The sequence below is a fragment of the Chanos chanos genome, chromosome 10 (assembly GCF_902362185.1).
Source record: "Chanos chanos chromosome 10, fChaCha1.1, whole genome shotgun sequence".
NCBI classification, from domain to species: domain Eukaryota; kingdom Metazoa; phylum Chordata; class Actinopteri; order Gonorynchiformes; family Chanidae; genus Chanos; species Chanos chanos.
In genome coordinates this window covers 168,439-187,500 of record NC_044504.1, presented here as the reverse complement: position 1 = coordinate 187,500, position 19,062 = coordinate 168,439, and the positions used below count along the sequence as shown (strand labels likewise).

Here is a 19,062-nt window from a genome sequence, read left to right as displayed (position 1 = left end):
GCCCAAAACAGAGGGTTCATTTATGTGGGTATGCAGTATTCTACCTGGCAATGAAGTGAACCAAGTTTGTAATCAATCCAACCAAGCACTGCTGAGATATGGCTCACTTCCTGTTTTGGAGTCTTCGCTATTGACATTCATCGGGTGACAGCAGCCATATCTTTTCTTTGAGCAAAATTCTTTATACAACTTTTGTTCAGACCCCTCCCTACATGATACCGACCAAAATTGGTGGTGACAGGATGAACGATATAGGACTAATTTTTGTATTTGAAAATCCAATTCAGTGGGTGAGTCTGTTTAGTGCATTATGACCGACGTATTCAGGGGAAATGAGAATCACTAATCTAGGACAAATGGTTCAAAAGTTATAAGCAAAAAGGTACTCTGAAATTTGGCCTGTTGGTGGAGCTACAGAGAATGATGGATTGACCCCAAATTTGGTGCCTAGATACCTTCGGCTGTGTTCTATGAGGATGCAAAATTTCACCTGGAACCACCTAGGGCTTCTCTGACCTGCCATAGAAAAACATTAAAATTTGCCAATAACAAGATGGCCGACAAACAAAATGGCCGACACCTAGGGTGCATAATATTTTGGTTAGGGCTCTTTACTGTGATGATGCACAAGAAGTTTGGTTGAAATATCTGCTTTCGTACTGGATTTATGGGTATTTGAATATATATTTTTTTGTGTTTTTCTGGAGTAGCACCCCCATGTGGCCATAATTCATGAAACATGGTGGGTACCCAGTAGCCCCCCCCCCAATAAAGTGTATCAAGTTTGGCATTAATCCAACCAAGCATTGCTGAGATATGGCTCACTTCCTGTTTGGAGTCTTCACCATCGAATTTCATTGAACGACAGCGGCCATATCATTTGGCCTAGCAAAATTCTGTATACAAATTTTGATCAGACCCCAATGTAGATGATATGTAACAAATTTGGTGCTGGCAGGATCAATGGTCTAGGACCAGATCGCAAAAGGTTTTTCAAAAATTCAAAGTGGCAGAAAATCTAATAGGCAGAAATTGAAGGCAATGGCTGCATTCGACTTGACATGACCCAAGGATTCAGGAGAAAAAAAGATAATAATTCTAGGAGAAAGGGTTCAAAAGTTATAAGCAAAAATGTACCTTGAAATTTGGCCTGTTGGTAGTACTACAGGGATGCATGGATTGATCCCAAAGTTGGAGACTGGATACCTTGGACCGTCCTCTATCGATGTGCCAAATTTCACAACTTTTTACCATACGGTTCTATGGGCTGCCATAGACTCCCGTGTGACAAAGTATAATAATAATAGTGGAGAATTCTAACAATTACAGTAGATGTGTGCAGCTTCGCTGCTTGGCCCCTAATAATAATAATAATAATAATAATAATAATAATAATAATAATGATAACCTCTGGTGCTCGGGCCCTAATAATAAGTATCATCATCATAGACATCATAGCTGCCAAGCAGAATTTCTGCAGTTATGACTATTGACCTGAACAAATCAACAGCATCCCTAGAGAAAGAAGCATTCATTGTATCATACTAGTGACGGGCATTTTCAGACCTATTAATTGTGTGATTTAATCAGTCGACACAATCCTGTGAAATAGAGCTATTCTATGATTAGCAATGTCTAAGACGTTTCTGTAGTATTATAATGAGAAGCTTAATGCAAGCAGTCGTAACCACTTCCAGTCCTTCAGTTAAAATGAAATTTGCAAAACAATTGTACAGTTGCAGGTCAGTTAAGTTAATACAATTCAGGTAAGTTAAGTTAATAGAGTTCAGTTAAGTGAATTAAAGTCAGTTACATGAGTAAACAGTCAGTTATGTGAATACAGGTCAGTTAGCAACATCATTCATTGTGTACACTTTATAGCCTGTGTTATTCAAGCCTCTGTTAATTGTGCACTGTAATCCTTGTTTCCAAACGTGGATGCTATTTATTTTCTGTGCTCTCTTCTCTTCTCTTCTCTTCTCTTCTCTTCTCTTCTCTTCTCTTCTCTTCTCTTCTCTTTTCTCTTCTCTTCTCTTCTCTTCTCTTCTCTCCTCTTCTCTTCTCTTCTCTTCTCTTCTCTTCTCTCCTCTCCTCTTCTCTATGCTTGACACCCTTCTGAGAGAGTTTTATGTTAAGATGCTGAAGTCATTATGATTAGTCATTCCTGATTTAGTGTGAAGTCATTATAATTGGTCATGCTTGATTTAGTGTGAAGCCATTACCTACTGGCTGTTATTTGGGGCTCTCATATGATTACATTTGACAGATGAAGTCAAGACTTTGGCGAAAACTTACCCACCTGTTCTTATTTAATTTGGTCTGCATTCTTCTTGGGTGGCATCAACATGAAATGAGGAATGTGTATGTTCTTGACTGTTTAGGATTAGCATTGACACCACCGGTACAGACTCAAGTGGACAAACACAGCTAAATACTTCTGAAAACAAACAAACAAACAAACAAACAAACCCTTTTCTTACTGTGTTGTTATTTTTGTCCTCCCTGAAACTTCAGCTTGAATTTGAATGTAATGCCTAAACTGTTTCTGATGCTGACTTACTACCAGATGGGTTTCCAAAATATTTCACATTTCTTTGCGTTTTGTTACTATTGTGTGTTTTCATATGTATGCCGTGTTTTAATAGTAGTCTATTACATGTCATTTCACAGAGAATGAAGAGGATGAGGCAGAACCATCCGATGATGGTAAATATAATGACTTTTATGATGTAGCTCACTAGAGATGTGAACAATTCAGCGCTACATTTCACTGTCATTTATGAAGGATTTACTGCAAATGTTGTGTAATGATATCTGTTAATGTCAATATATAGGATATGACACGATAGAGCAATATTTAGTCTGTCATCCACATACAGTAAACATGTTACTGTCTCATGCTGTAGAGTCAGAGAAAGAGCCAGAATACCGACAAGTGGCCATCAGAACAGATGTGAAAGTGAAAGATCTCTATGATGTAGAGGAACGACTGGGCTCGTGAGTATGAACAGTTGGCTTTATGACCAGCTGCTGGTTATAGATTTAATGATGTGTCCATATGCCAGTATTTAACAGAGCCTTATGCTTGACCTCTTGAAAAGGGAATGTTAGCTAATAGGTGATATTCTCATTTAAATAACTAATATTAGTCATTAAACATTTGATATTTGTGAGTTAATGATGTTATTTGTTGTATATTTGTCATCGTTAATGAGTGCATAATAAGTTAATTCATAATGGATTTGAATATCTGGTTTATAAATGTTTCATGTCTTTCCCTAATTTTACAGGGGGAAATTTGGGACGGTCTGTAAACTGGTAGAAAAAGCAACAAAAAAAGTTTGGGCTGGAAAGTTTATCAAAGCTTATTCTGACAAAGAGAAAGAAAATGTACGACAAGAAATTTCCATCATGAACTGTCTGCATCACCCAAAGCTTGTCCAATGTGTAGATGCATTCGAAGGCAAGTCAGACATCGTCATGGTTTTGGAAATGTGAGTAGATTTTTTTTTTCAAATTGTTATTTAAATTTTGCCAATCTCTAAAGAAGAAATGATATGTAAATTTTCATACACCTTTGACAAACCAGAAACACTGTGGTCTGTTCACGAGCCTGAATATTAACACAATAACCTTACATTAACATATAAGCATAAAATGAACTCTGAGATCTGCAGAATGATAAATCTCCATACATCTTAGTAAATGATCTAGTCTCAAACAGCTAATAGTGGCTTATAATGAATCCATTGATAATCCTTGAGTAATCCATGAATAATCAAGTGTTACTTACATCACTTGGCATTGAAATGTCACTATGAGCAGCAGATATGAGTTTGGTTTCGTTGTGTAATGTAGGATTTCTGGAGGAGAGCTGTTTGAGCGGATCATCGATGAGGATTTTGAGCTGACTGAAAGAGAAGTTATTAAATACATGCTGCAGATCATAGATGGAGTGAGATTCATCCACCAGCAGGGTATTGTCCACCTCGACCTGAAGCCAGAGAACATCATGTGTGTCAACAAGACAGGCAGCAGAATCAAGCTCATTGACTTCGGCCTTGCTCGCAGGCTGGGTAAGTATTTGGTCTCATCTAAAGATTAATTTTACTTTATTTTATTTGATTATCAGCCTGATTGTCAAATGTGAGGCTAATGCTGGACTGTATTCTAATTATGCACAGAAAGAGGACACCTGTTTCAGTCACTGTTCAGACCCTGTGCACTGTGGAGTCTAACAGTCACTGTTCAGACCCTGTGCACTGTGGAGTCTTACAGTCACTGTTCAGTCCCTGTGCACTGTGGAGTCTAACAGTCACTGTTCAGTCCCTGTGCACTGTGGAGTCTAACAGTCACTGTTCAGTCCCTGTGCACTGTGGAGTCTTACAGTCACTGTTCAGTCCCTGTGCACTGTGGAGTCTTACAGTCACTGTTCAGTCCCTGTGCACTGTGGAGTCTAACAGTCACTGTTCAGTCCCTGTGCACTGTGGAGTCTAACAGTCACTGTTCAGTCCCTGTGCACTGTGGAGTCTAACAGTCACTGTTCAGACCCTGTGCACTGTGGAGTCTTACAGTCACTGTTCAGTCCCTGTGCACTGTGGAGTCTAACAGTCACTGTTCAGTCCCTGTGCACTGTGGAGTCTTACAGTCACTGTTCAGTCCCTGTGCACTGTGGAGTCTAACAGTCACTGTTCAGTCCCTGTGCACTGTGGAGTCTAACAGTCACTGTTCAGTCCCTGTGCACTGTGGAGTCTAACAGTCACTGTTCAGTCCCTGTGCACTGTGGAGTCTAACAGTCACTGTTCAGACCCTGTGCACTGTGGAGTCTAACAGTCACTGTTCAGTCCCTGTGCACTGTGGAGTCTAACAGTCACTGTTCAGACCCTGTGCACTGTGGAGTCTAACAGTCACTGTTCAGACCCTGTGCACTGTGGAGTCTTACAGTCACTGTTCAGACCCTGTGCACTGTGGAGTCTAACAGTCACTGTTCAGTCCCTGTGCACTGTGGAGTCTTACAGTCACTGTTCAGACCCTGTGCACTGTGGAGTCTAACAGTCACTGTTCAGTCCCTGTGCACTGTGGAGTCTAACAGTCACTGTTCAGACCCTGTGCACTGTGGAGTCTAACAGTCACTGTTCAGACCCTGTGCACTGTGGAGTCTAACAGTCACTGTTCAGACCCTGTGCACTGTGGAGTCTAACAGTCACTGTTCAGACCCTGTGCACTGTGGAGTCTTACAGTCACTGTTCAGTCCCTGTGCACTGTGGAGTCTAACAGTCACTGTTCAGTCCCTGTGCACTGTGGAGTCTAACAGTCACTGTTCAGACCCTGTGCACTGTGGAGTCTTACAGTCACTGTTCAGACCCTGTGCACTGTGGAGTCTTACAGTCACTGTTCAGTCCCTGTGCACTGTGGAGTCTTACAGTCACTGTTCAGTCCCTGTGCACTGTGGAGTCTAACAGTCACTGTTCAGACCCTGTGCACTGTGGAGTCTTACAGTCACTGTTCAGACCCTGTGCACTGTGGAGTCTAACAGTCACTGTTCAGACCCTGTGCACTGTGGAGTCTAACAGTCACTGTTCAGTCCCTGTGCACTGTGGAGTCTTACAGTCACTGTTCAGTCCCTGTGCACTGTGGAGTCTAACAGTCACTGTTCAGTCCCTGTGCACTGTGGAGTCTAACAGTCACTGTTCAGACCCTGTGCACTGTGGAGTCTTACAGTCACTGTTCAGACCCTGTGCACTGTGGAGTCTTACAGTCACTGTTCAGTCCCTGTGCACTGTGGAGTCTAACAGTCACTGTTCAGTCCCTGTGCACTGTGGAGTCTTACAGTCACTGTTCAGTCCCTGTGCACTGTGGAGTCTTACTTGAAGCATAACTTCACATTAAGCCCTTGTTTGAAAAAGCATATTTGAATGTAGTCTCAGTCTTTCTGTTCCCACAGAAAATTCAGGATCGCTGAAAGTTCTCTTTGGGACCCCTGAGTTTGTGGCCCCAGAGGTGATCAATTATGAAGCCATTGGTTACCCCACTGACATGTGGAGTATTGGGGTCATCTGCTATATCCTGTAAGTACATATTGGTTACCACTGACATGTGTAGCATTGGGGTCTTCTGTTCTATCCCGTGTGTACAATATGATTTCATCATGGGTACGAAAGACTTGAGAATGCACTCTGTCTAACAGTGGTACCTTCTTCAAAGTCATTTCATTCTGAGCAATGTTGTTTGAAGTGTTTAAAGTTTGTGGTTGACTTTAATTGAATATCTACAGGTCTGCTTAAACTCTACAACTCTAAACTCTAAACTTTACACTTTCTGCTCTCAAGAAGTCTTTCTGGTCTTTCAGGAATGACTTTTCTAGGGGCTGCTGTGTAAAGCCCTTGTTATAAAGGTGTTTTTTTTCTTTTTTTTCCCCACAAATTTTATGCATAATTTTGTTGCAAACAAATGAGCAGTTCATTTTTTTCAAAAATAACTTTGCAAAATACTGCAAATTAAATGAGTTATGCTAGTGCTAAAGCCACACATGTCAACTTGTTAGTCTGTAATGGTAACATTAGGTGTCTCTCCTGGCATTCACTGAAACAGACATGAAACTCCTTATTTTATCTAATTTTTTTTAATAAGTTGCATGTCAGTTGACCAAAATTTACCTAGTGTTTTTCGTTGTTTACATTTTGAAGTGCATCAGGTGAAAATAGTTTCATATAACCTGTCTTAATCATAAAAGTTATCGCTTCCCACTTCCTGTGAGAACAAATACCGGCCAGTGCTGGCATGGCATATATTTTTTATGGTGTAAACCTACAACTGTATGTGTTTGACTTTACACCTTGGTTCTCACTCTCCCCTTCTACTGGCTGCTTCTGAGTTAGGTTGTCTTTGCTTAATCACTTCCTGTTCTTTTTTTTTTTTTTTGGTTCATTCAAATTCATTATTCAATCATTGCACAGACCTGTTTGGTAATGTAACCTGGCTTCTGTTTGGATAAATATTACTGGTTGTCCTTAGTTTCCTCGTCCAGTGTTTGGTGTTGTCTTGTGTCATCTAACTTGTTAGTTTTTGAGTAAGTCAGAGAGTTATTTTGAATCCGGTCTTGCTCTTGTCTGTGTATCCCTGCACTGCTGTTTTCTGGCCTGTCCTTTGTTAAATAAACACTAGTAACTTGTGCATGCATCTAGTCTCTCTTCCGGTTTGGGACACTGACATGATTTAAGGGTTGTTATGAGGCCATATATGCAGGATGAACATGCTCTTTGAGTCGACTAAATAAATAAATAAATCACTTGGTGTTCCCTGCATTGTTACAGTTTTGCTTATTGGCTTAGACACAATCCCCAAATGCATAACCTCGTTTTCAAAACAGTCCCTCACAATCAACAGCATTAATTCAGCTGACCACATCACTAATTCATTTGTCATTGAGTTCACACTAAACTGAAATGCTAAAGCACAAGTTGCAAAAGCGTGAACGCAGTTGTTATTGTGAGCACGTAATTGTAATTGACCATGGAGGTAAAAAAACAAACAAAAAACTGTACTTTTGCATTCAGACTGTACTCATTGTATTTCAGATAGTATGTACACGGCGCACTGTGTTTGTGTGAGGGAAAAGGCCAGTGTGGTGTGTTGTTCCAGTGAGTCAGTTCCTCAGTGTGTTGTTTCAGTGAGTCAGTTCTTCAGTATGTTGTTCCAGTGAGTCAGTTCCTCAGTGTGTTGTTCCAGTGAGTCAGTTCCTCAGTGTGTTGTTCCAGTGAGTCAGTTCCTCAGTGTGTTGTTTCAGTGAGTCAGTTCCTCAGTGTGTTGTTTCAGTGAGTCAGTTCCTCAGTGTGTTGTTCCAGTGAGTCAGTTCCTCAGTGTGTTGTTCCAGTGAGTCAGTTCCTCAGTGTGTTGTTCCAGTGAGTCAGTTCCTCAGTGTGTTGTTCCAGTGAGTCAGTTCCTCAGTGTGTTGTTTCAGTGAGTCAGTTCCTCAGTGTGTTGTTCCAGTGAGTCAGTTCCTCAGTGTGTTGTTCCAGTGAGTCAGTTCCTCAGTGTGTTGTTCCAGTGAGTCAGTTCCTCAGTGTGTTGTTCCAGTGAGTCAGTTCTTCAGTATGTTTCCCACAACTGAAAAGCAGACGAGCACACATGCTGTCAGTCCCTCAAGTGCAAATTGTTACTGTGACAATAAATTCCCATAGGCACAAATAATGCTAAGTGTTCCTGAGAACTGAGCAAGAAGCAGGTCTCTGGCAGGGGCAAAAAGCCTGCTTTGCAGAGGAAGGGTAACCAGGCTTGCCTTTGCCTCATTTTGTCATGGTAGGGAATTTAGAGATACATAAATACTATAATAATTTTTTCCCCATCTTTGAATTGACAACAACATTATGCACAGTCTGTCCAGTTTTAATGCAAATACTTTGCATGTTTTGTGTCAGTGTGTATGTAGTGATCTAAGGCTGCGATCCATTAGGTGATAGTGTTGTGATGGCTGACTGACTTTATGAGTTTGGACATGTGGTCTCGCGTGTTTTAGGTTCTTTTGCATGGCTTTTCACAGTTACAATGCGTTTTACTGTTGTTTTTACTCTTACGTAGAATTTTTTGAATGAGGCAAGCATCTTGGGGAAACATCTAAATGACTGAGAAAAACTTTTGTTTCCAGACCCTTTTGTTAGTTTCTCTTGTGGCTTATATCTAATTGTACTTTGTCTGTCTGAGGTCCTCCAGTGGGGTCTGTGAATATGTCTTAATTCTGTTGTACTCCACTGTCTTATGCCATGTGCATTGTTAATTTATTTTTAATGTAATCTTCTGTCCTCTCCAGCAGGGTGTGGCCTCGCTTGCCGCTCACTGTTTTAAAGTGTTCCGTCTTTTTATGCTCATAGGATTTTCTGCTTTCTGATCATTTCTCTGTTGTTTGGTGTCCCCTGCCCAGGGTCAGTGGACTGTCTCCGTTTATGGGCGATAATGATAGTGAAACACTGTCCAACGTCACGTCTGCCACCTGGGACTTTGAGGACGAGGCATTTGACGAGATTTCAGATGAAGCAAAAGATTTCATCAGCAGTCTTCTGAAGAAAGACATGAAGTGAGTGACCACACTAAAGACATGAAGTGAGTGACCACACTAAAGTTCGGGTTTGCTTTAATCTCATAAAATAAAATGACAGCAGCAGACAGTGTCATAGAAAACAGTGCTGATTCATTAGAGTGGTATGGCAGACAGTGTCATAGAAAACAGTGCTGATTCATTAGAGCGGTATGGCAGACAGTGTCATAGAAAACAGTGCTGATTCATTGGAGTGGTATGGCAGACAGTGTCATAGAAAACAGTGCTGATTCATTGGAGTGGTATGGCAGACAGTGTCATAGAAAACAGTGCTGATTCATTGGAGTGGTATGGCAGACAGTGTCATAGAAAACAGTGCTGATTCATTGGAGTGGTATGGCAGACAGTGTCATAGAAAACAGTGCTGATTCATTAGAGCGGTATGGCAGACAGTGTCATAGAAAACAGTGCTGATTCATTGGAGTGGTATGGCAGACAGTGTCATAGAAAACAGTGCTGATTCATTGGAGTGGTATGGCAGACAGTGTCATAGAAAACAGTGCTGATTCATTGGAGTGGTATGGCAGACAGTGTCATAGAAAACAGTGCTGATTCATTAGAGTGGTATGGCAGACAGTGTCATAGAAAACAGTGCTGATTCATTGGAGTGGTATGGCAGACAGTGTCATAGAAAACAGTGCTGATTCATTAGAGCGGTACCAGTGGTACCAATGGAACAGCCCACCTGATGCCGGTGGAATTTTGTTACTAGTCACTTTTCTGGAAATCTTAAAATGTTCCCTCTTTTAGTTTTTGTATCCGTAGACCTGTGTGAATGTGTGTCTGAGTTCTGTTTCTCTCTGATCACAGAGTTCGTCTGACATGTGACCAGTGCCTGCAACATCCTTGGCTCAAACAGGACACTAGAAACATGGAGGCTAAGAAACTGTCCAAGGAGAGAATGAAGAGATATATCCTGAGGCGAAAATGGCAGGTGAATGTTACAGTATGGTGTGACTGTGTCAGCCTTATGTCAAGTACTAAAGGGATGTGATGAGACAGGACAGTGATGGGGGACATTTTAAACAGAAACAACACATTTCTTATGTGGGTGACAGACTGTACACGGTACTGTTTGTAAAGTTCACCAGTTTATGGGTGAAGACAAACAAACGCCAGTATACAAGTCTAAGACACTAAAATGCTTTTTATTTATTGCAGAAATATTAGTATCCATAACACTGTTTCTTCAGTAAGAAGAAAGGTCCACATGGTGTACACTCACAAATTCACATCTTGATAGGCAGCTTTCTCCTGTTTTATGTACAGCATTGATTACATTGTGGTCTTTTTATCAGAAAACAGGACACGCGGTTCGAGCCATAGGTCGACTGTCCTCAATGGCAATGTTAGCGGGTGTCCATGCAAAGAAGGGCTCCCCAGCTCAAGGTACCATAACAACTGTATCTGTGTGTGTGTGTGTTCGTGTGTATGTTTTGGGTGGGGACATGTAACCATTCCTTGTCTGTTTTGGCCAGCAGGAGAGCTGCTTGTGGTGTTCTGAAGAGAAAAATTACTGTTCAGATGATGAGGGCCTTTTGTGAAACTTAATCGTATTTCGGTTGTCACAATGCATCAGTGGCCATAACACATTAGTACACCGATAGGACAAACTCCTGTGTGCATTAAGGCACAGCTACTTCTGTGGTGGTTGTGTAGTAATGTCAGTTTTACTTGGTGTCATAAAAAACATTCTCCATGATGCTGGATTCTAACGCTAAATGAAACTCTGTGGGATTCATTAATATCTTTGACACAGACATACTGCTGACCTTAGTGACAGTATTGCTGATGACAGTGTCTGTGTGTTCTGTCCTGTGTCTGTGCAGAGGATATCCAGTCTGTGACAGGGCTGATCTGTGAGGAGAAGACCCCGGTTAAGCCCACATTCAGTAAAATCATAAAGGATGTGGAAGTGGTGGAAGGCAGTGCTGCTTGTTTTGACTGCAAAATTGAGGGTAACATGTGTCTACATCCATCATTAGACAATTCTCCTAAACTTATTAAAGAGATTTTTGAGCTTTGAGGTTTTGTGACAGATATGACTTACCTGCCTGGAAATGTCATATGAGGCACTCCTGTGTAATCTGTTTTATTCCATGAGTAACTGTAACATTAATAACATCCTGTATACACTAATGTTGTGGAGGGCTTGTGTGTGTGTGCATGTGTGTGTGTTCACAGGTTTCCCTGATCCCGAAGTTGTTTGGTATAAAGACGACCAGCCGATCAAAGAGACCCGTCACTTCCAGATTGACTACGATGAAGATGGGAACTGTAGTCTGGTGATCTCTGAGGTGTGTGGAGAGGACGATGCCAAATACACCTGTAAGGCTGTCAATAGCATAGGGGAGGCCACGTGCTCCGCCGAGCTGATTGTGGAGGTGATGGGGGGAAAAGAGGAGCATGAGGAGGAAGAGTAAGTGGTACATTATGGATGGGTAAATAAGGTCAGACGGATAAATAAGACAACCAGATGTGATTCTTTTTCTTTACTACACTCTTGAGCTTTGGCTTTTTTTTCACTCTCTGTCAGACCCATGCAGACATACATATGATCTTTAAGGTGTGGAGTGTTGAGTCTTTGAATACTTCATTATTAAATATTAAATATGATGTGAAAGGGTTGAAATATTCTGTTGAGCACACTTGTATCATGTTATTATATTTAAATCTGTTTGAAAGGATTCTCAAGCACTTGGCCTCCACTTTTCAAAATATATTATGTACTGGTTTGACAAAGTGCTTATCACAATGGTACAATGGCACTACATTTTTGGTAATGTAACAGAATAAATTTTTATCACTTTTTATCACACATGTGGTCTGTCATTTGTGACTACATCAAGTAACATGGTAATTATGTAACCCAATAACGGGTCAAACTAAACTCACACAAGCAGTTAAAGAAAATATGGTCACATGGTCAGATGTGCAAATGCTTTTACAGAGCAGTTTTATAAAATAGAGTAGTTAACCATGCTAACCATCACAACAAGAGCCAGAGTGTGAACACACAAACACACACACACACACACACACACACACACACACAACCTGCGTTGTCTAGATGGAAAAACACAGCTCCGCACTGGACTCGCGACCTCGGGAGTTGAGTGTGCTAGCAAGGAGGCTAAAACCCATGGATGCTAGCCTTCGTCACTAGCGCGCGCACACATACACACACACACACACACACACACACATAACCTGCCTCTTGAGGTGTCGGGGAGTGAGGTTTACTCACTGCACAGCACTGCACCTAGAGGCTACCGTTTTTTACACACACACACACACACACCCCTTCCAAAACATTACACTTACTCACCTACCACACAGCCCAAATCCCAAACACAGACCGCAGCAATGATGTATGTGAAATATGTAGCGCTGCTGAATACTGGTTGTGCCCAAAACTGGTCTCATTTCTGGTCAGAGAAATGTAGCTTATTCCAGACTTCAGATGAATTGCCCAAATGATTTATTTGTGCAGGACAGGTATAAATGTAGCGCTGTCGCCTCACAGCAAGAAGGTCTTGGGTTCGATCCTTTCTGTGTGGAGTTTGCATGTTCTCCCCGTGTCAGCGTGGGTTTCCTCTGGGAGCTCTGGTTTCCTCCCACAGTCCAAAGACATGCAGGTTAGGTGAATTGGAGACACTAAATTGCCCCTAGGTATGAATGTGTGCGTGAGTGTGTCTGTGTGTCTGCCCTGTGATGGACTGGCGACCTGTCCAGGGTGTTCCCCCGCCTTTCACCCTATGAGCGCTGGGATAGGCTCCAGCACCCCCTGCGACCGTAATCAGGATAAGCGGCTTAGATAATGAGTGAGTGAGTGAGAGGTATAAATGTATATGGTTTATAAAAGAAAGGAAAAATAGACATTGAGGAAACAGAATAAGGTATAGTACAACACTTTATAGTTTGTTGGAATGCTATTACACTACACTACTACTGAACATGAAATCAAGGTATATTAGCTTATATTCTGCAGGAATAGCAAGAATGGGGCACGTTGAAGATTACTAACGGTACATGTAATTAGGTCAACTCTGACTCTTAAGATCGGCAATACTCGCCATAAACAATTTTATAACTTTAAGGGATGCATTAAGCAATACAAGATTTAAAGTAACAATTACATTGTCCAATATATCACCACAAAGGCTAGCATCGAATGCACATGAGGTAACAAGGCAACAACTTCTCATTTCTGAGGTAAACTCTGACAACAAGTAACAACTTCACATGCTATAAACATCAAACAATGAAGAGAGTCTTAAACCTAACAGTGATGACTACTGAATCAACTTACTTCTTCAACAATGCACACAAACACCAATTGTAAGTTTCTGAGTCAAATGGAGCTGCGTCTCTGATCACCATCCTTTCCACAGTGTATTCAATAGGTCCGCCACAGAGGGAATGGTCATCAGTAGGCGTGGCGTAGCACTCAGTTAATGGCAGCAGGGAAATTTGTACAGCCACCCCCACGTCGGTGGGATGTTGACTTCGTTATTGGGCATCCTAGGCAGCTCTATGAGCCTGATGACTGGACGGGTGTAGGTAGTACCCTTGATATCCACATCAGTGGACCTTATCTGTCCGTCACTACTGGGATGGACTTGAATTATATGGCCTACAGGCCACAGCCCCCTGGGTAGCTGTGTGACAATGACTAAGATGACTTGTCCAACTGTGGGGTCGGGAGTAGACGTCTGCCATTTCTGTCTTAGCTGGAGGTTGGGGAGGTACTTGGGGCTGAACTGATTCCAGAAATGGTCCACCAGCACTTGGCTGTGCCTCCATCTGTGACAACCCAGCAGCTCACTCGGACCATAAACCGCCTGAGGAAGGGAGGCGTCCTGTCATCCCATTAGAAGGAGGTTTGGAATGATGGGGTCTGAGTCAGCAAGATCTGGCTAGAGGGACCAGGGAATGTGTTAATCTGGGAGTTAATTCCAGTCTTAATTCACTGGAGATCATTAGTAATAAAGTGTGCAGAGGTGCTTATAAATGTCTGTACTGTAAATTCTTTAGTGAAATCTGAGTCTGTTTCCATTTAAACAGGCTTGCACACACTGACTTCTGTGGTGGGCACTTACAGCTGTGCCAAAATATCATGTAGAATAAGCCTTTCTTTCCCATATGATTTTATTGGATACTGGCTCTAACAATTGTTTTTGATCATTTTTGAAAAGTTTATTCTAATATATATTCATGCATAGCATTGATGAATAACCTAAAACTCTAACAGGTAATAATAATAATAATAATAATAATAATAATAATAATAAAGTAGTAATACACAGACCACACAATAAAAAAACAAAACAAAAAAGAAAAACAAAAATTAACCACATAATCCAAGGTGCATAAAACGATAAAGATTATCAAAGCTAAAGAATAAAACAGTTTAATGAAAAGTAATTGAAAGAAAGGATAAAATGAATAAAAACCAATAATAACAACATAAAGAGAATACACAATCCAAAGGGCATAAAACAGATAAGATCATCTAAGTTAAAGAATAAAACAATTTAAGGGAAAAAAATATTTAATAATAATTAATAATACACTAGTAATACGCTAGCCTGAAAAGGTATGTTTTTAGTTGTCATTTAAAAATGTCCACTGCACCCGCCTCTCTAATACTTTTTGGTAGGGTGTTCCACAGTTTAGGTGCGTAGTGGATAAAGGCAGCTTCCCCAGTTTTATTTTTGGGGACTTTTGGAATGTTTAAGAGACCTGCTGTAGAGGAAAACCTCACCTAGTCATAGATCAGGGACCCCATTTGATCTTGTGCCACCTGTTCAGTCTTCCTTTGGCACACTTCATTCTCCCCACAAAAATGGGAAAGGGGGGTCCAGCCTTGATTCAGGTTACTGTGATCCACCCTTATCTGCTGGTTGAGACATTGACTCTCATGGTTATTCAGATATGTCGGAGTACTCCACCAGAGGACATAGAAGTGAACAGGTCTGCAGTGATCCTTCTAACACTCTGGGACATTCACAAGCCCACTGGCCAACTTATGACAAAGAACAGTGTTCTGTATCCTTGCTTCTGATGTCAAGGATACACACTCACCAAATTACAATGCCGTTTGAAATTAGGAGCCCAATCTAAATTATCACCCTCTGAATGCCCAGCTCTGTGAGTGCCTCAGAGCTCAAAGAGGGGACTTGGACCATATGATTACTACTGCCTGAGACGGAATGCCTCACCTCTCAAAACAAAAGTATATCAAAAGTAACAATACAACACAATCAATACAAGTGGACTAAAAGAATAAGCGGGATATGGTGGGGAAATGAATAAAAAAATAAATAAATATGTACCTGCAAGCAGCAATTCTGGGGTCCAAGCACAAATAAGCTAATTGCATGCACTAAAGGTCTGTGATGAAGAAGCCAGTGTTAAGAAGGATTTGGTGAAAGATAAAACCATTGGCTCATTGTTAATAATACTGTCTGAAAATAGTTATGAAGGCCTTGGGGAATGCATTAAGTAGATTATGAGGCCGTGTTAGTGCCATCTAGTGGCTGCATAAAATGCAAGAATTGTGTTATAAAAATCAGAAAGTGCTTTAACAACTATATGGTGTCATATACAAAATTCTGGGTCCTTTTAGAGAGCGTTTACACACTTTACAGCAATGAAAAACTGAAATGACGCCACAACATTTCGTGAAGTTTAAAGAATACAATTCTACAGCACAATCTCTTGACATGACATGGAAAAAAAATGAAACTCAAAAACCAAACTACATTCATCAACAAACAAGCAATTTGAGTTCTATGTTAATTCAGTGCCTAATGTGGTAAACGGCAGGGAATCCAGAAATCCATAATTTTGTTCAAATTCAACTGAAAAAGAAAAACTTAGGCCTGGTCAAGCAAGAAAAACTGGGAAAAATAAAGAAAAAACCCCACCAGGAATATTACCAAAAAAGAGGAAGAGAAAAGAACACACCTGATTAAGTCGGGGATGAGTCCTCCATGTAAGTGCACAAACAGTCCCCGGAAGCACGATCCATTCTGCACGTGCGCACTCATGGTTGGATCAGGCAGCCAGGATGGATCATCTACTTAAATACTCTAACAATGTATAGAGTGTTTCCCCTTTTGCGTTAGCTTGTAATCTATGCCCTTTTACAAGGCATCTGTGTTGTTTTCTCGCTTTTTCTCTGTTGTAGGCTTCTTTTTTTAAATTTTGCGCCGATCTTGTCCTTTCCCCACTGTGCCTTTCCTTTTTGGGAGTTTAACGTGTCACACATACACACTTCCTTTGCCCTGCACTACCTTGTGCCAGTGAAGTAATATTTTTCCTTTGACGCCATACATAGCATTTGATTGCTCAGGGTTTTTTTTTTATTTAATCACAATTGTTATTTCATTGTGACGTTGTCACATTGTGTTTGAATTAACGATTAGTATGTGCCCATGTTTATAAAAGCAATTCCAGTTTCTATAAGAGTTTGTTTCTATGAATAAAATGTACGGTGCATACTGATGAAAAGCCTTTATGGAGAAATGCAGTAAAGTAGCCTAATCCAGAATTTAGAGTGTGAGGTTCATTTTTATACCAGTAAAGAAAAACCAGAGACCCTAGTGACATTGTAGTAAAAAGGAGTTGGTGAGTTAGGCTATTTGTTTATTTTGTGATTTTTTTTTTCTGTTTAGAGTGGTATTTGTAAATTATTTTTTGGATTTTGAGACAAGGATCTGCTGTTTTAGCAGTTGTATGAAGTGGTAGAAAAAAAAAATTACATCCTTGACATAGGTGGTACTAAGGAGGAAAGCGATTTAATAATCCTTGCATTATGCTTGTTAGCCAATCAGCAAGCAGGAAGTAATTAAGACTTTTACAATGGTAGGCTTTTTGGTAGTGAGGTGGGCGTCGTAGGGAAAAGGAGCATACAAGGTATTCTTGGGGTTTTAAACTATGGTAAATATCTGGAATTGTACTGAGCTACGTTTAGAAGAATGTTTGGGTTATGGGGAGGTTAACATAAAGAAAATGAAGTAGGTTACTTAATACGGAGGTGTTGACGTCAGCACCAATGCAAGCCTGTAAGTGAGCTGCGTTATGAAAGAGTTTAAGCTGAAAGGTCGCTAGCTATGTAACTAGCATGGTGGTTTGCCTGATGAAGAGTTTGTAATGAATAATCTACAGCTGTACTAGCTCACTACCTATTGTGTGTGGGAAAGGGGCTATGAAATTGCAGCCTGTATTTGTATGGTATGTAGGTAAAGGTAAAGGCAAATGCAGGTTAGCTGTAAACGGTGTGTTTCCTTAATGCTGATGGTAAAAACTGAATTTTTTTCAAAATGTGGAGAATAATAATATGGAGAATAATATAGAGAAATATGTAAATTATTTAGTATATAAACATAAAATTGATAATCATGAATGAACATTCAGGTACTGAGCCAACTGGGAGGGAATGTCATTAGAAGAAAAAATCTCAAAAGTAGATTTTGCAAAAGTGTAGCTAGGTAGTTAGCCAGCGAGCTAGATAAGTTACATTTTAAAGGAGAATTTAAATTCGAGTTACGTTTGTAATTAATTATTATGTTTAATTTCAGTATAGAACCTGAGAGAAAGAAGACTAAAATTGAAGTGAGTATGTGTTTACTGAATTATGCCCCTTGTTTTTGAAGTCCTTGGTCCTCTTTGTTTTGTTTTTTTTGGGGGGTTTTTTTTGCTCTTATTTATGCCAAGTGATGCAAAAATGACAGTTTACACACACAAACACACACATATATATCTCCCATTCTTTTTTTTCTTTTTTTCAAATTTATGTTATATTTATATAGTCTTCTTGAGTTGTTTTATATTTTAATCAGTTACGTTACATCTCAAAAATCAGGTCTTTTCTCTCCCTCCTTGACTTTGTGAAGGTCATCCATGCTTTTGTTTCATCTAGGTTTGATTACTGCAATTCTTTGTACTCAGGGTTAAACCAAAAAACTATCTCACATCTTCAGTTGACAGAAACACAGCTGCTAGATTTTTAAGAAACACTAGACAAGATCACATCAGCCCTGTTTTAGCCTTAGTATTTACATAACATGTCTGACGTTATGGAAGGAAAACGACGAGGGAACAAGTATCTCACAGCTGTGCTGCTAGAGGCCGATCACTTTAGCAAAGCTGTGGTGTTTTGACCTGGTCAGCACATGCCGTGCAGAGAAGGACAGGTGGGTGAACAGGGTCAGTACAGTGAGTTTTTTGGACAAGAATTGGGTAAGATTGTTGTAAGATTGTTGTTGGACAAGAATTGGGTAAGACTGTTGTACAAAGGTGGGTTTTGTGTATTAATACAGCAATGTATGGGGATCAGGGTATATAAACCATGTGTGTTCTTCCAGGAGTCCTGCTTTGGTTGCAGTGGAAGATGACATGGAATATGCTTATGTGGCAAAATAATGAGAGGGGAGATCAGCGTCTGGCATGTGTCCAAAATTACACCAACTGTCCACAGTAAGTTGTGTTGCATTGATGACAAGGTACGAAGCCTGCAAGTTGTTTTATAAGACAACAAAGTTATGTGCAATCACACGAGGCGAGATAATAGTGGAAACACATCCAGGTGAGCAACACACACTTAGGGTAGATGATTCAGCTTTGCGTACTGTGTTGTCATATGATGGTCATCTTGTAAGTGAGAGAGACAAGTTAGTAGCTGATTTGGTACATCTTTGAGAAGTAGCCATATCATGTAGAAACAAACGTATAGTGGCATTGAAGGTTGTTGCTGAAGATCATAGTAAAAATGTGTGTTTACAGGGAGAGGATGAGGAAGGATGTAATGAAGTAAGAGAGGAGGGGTGGTGTATTAGCAGAAATGGGGACAGGTCTTTGTGCTCCAAGTATTAGTGAAGAAGGGTTGTCAGAAGGAGACATGTTGGTTGAGGATGATCTATTGAAATGAGTACATGTACCACCTACAGATGTGACAGTGTGGG

At 40.5% G+C, this 19,062-nt stretch overlaps 1 protein-coding gene across 1 annotated transcript in view; it reads left to right on the top strand.

Annotated features, from left to right (window-relative positions):
* The window catches only part of mylka (myosin, light chain kinase a), a 58,143-nt gene extending 46,629 nt beyond the window's left edge, over positions 1-11,514 (top strand). Inside the window, exons 20-29 of the mRNA XM_030786506.1 lie at positions 2,671-2,706; positions 2,907-2,997; positions 3,291-3,494; positions 3,859-4,076; positions 5,945-6,068; positions 8,918-9,070; positions 9,902-10,025; positions 10,390-10,494; positions 10,923-11,049; positions 11,276-11,514. Of these exons, the coding sequence (XP_030642366.1) occupies positions 2,671-2,706; positions 2,907-2,997; positions 3,291-3,494; positions 3,859-4,076; positions 5,945-6,068; positions 8,918-9,070; positions 9,902-10,025; positions 10,390-10,494; positions 10,923-11,049; positions 11,276-11,514 (1,421 nt within the window). The remainder of the gene's footprint in view (positions 1-2,670; positions 2,707-2,906; positions 2,998-3,290; positions 3,495-3,858; positions 4,077-5,944; positions 6,069-8,917; positions 9,071-9,901; positions 10,026-10,389; positions 10,495-10,922; positions 11,050-11,275) is intronic.
* The last annotated feature ends 7,548 nt before the right edge of the window (positions 11,515-19,062 follow it).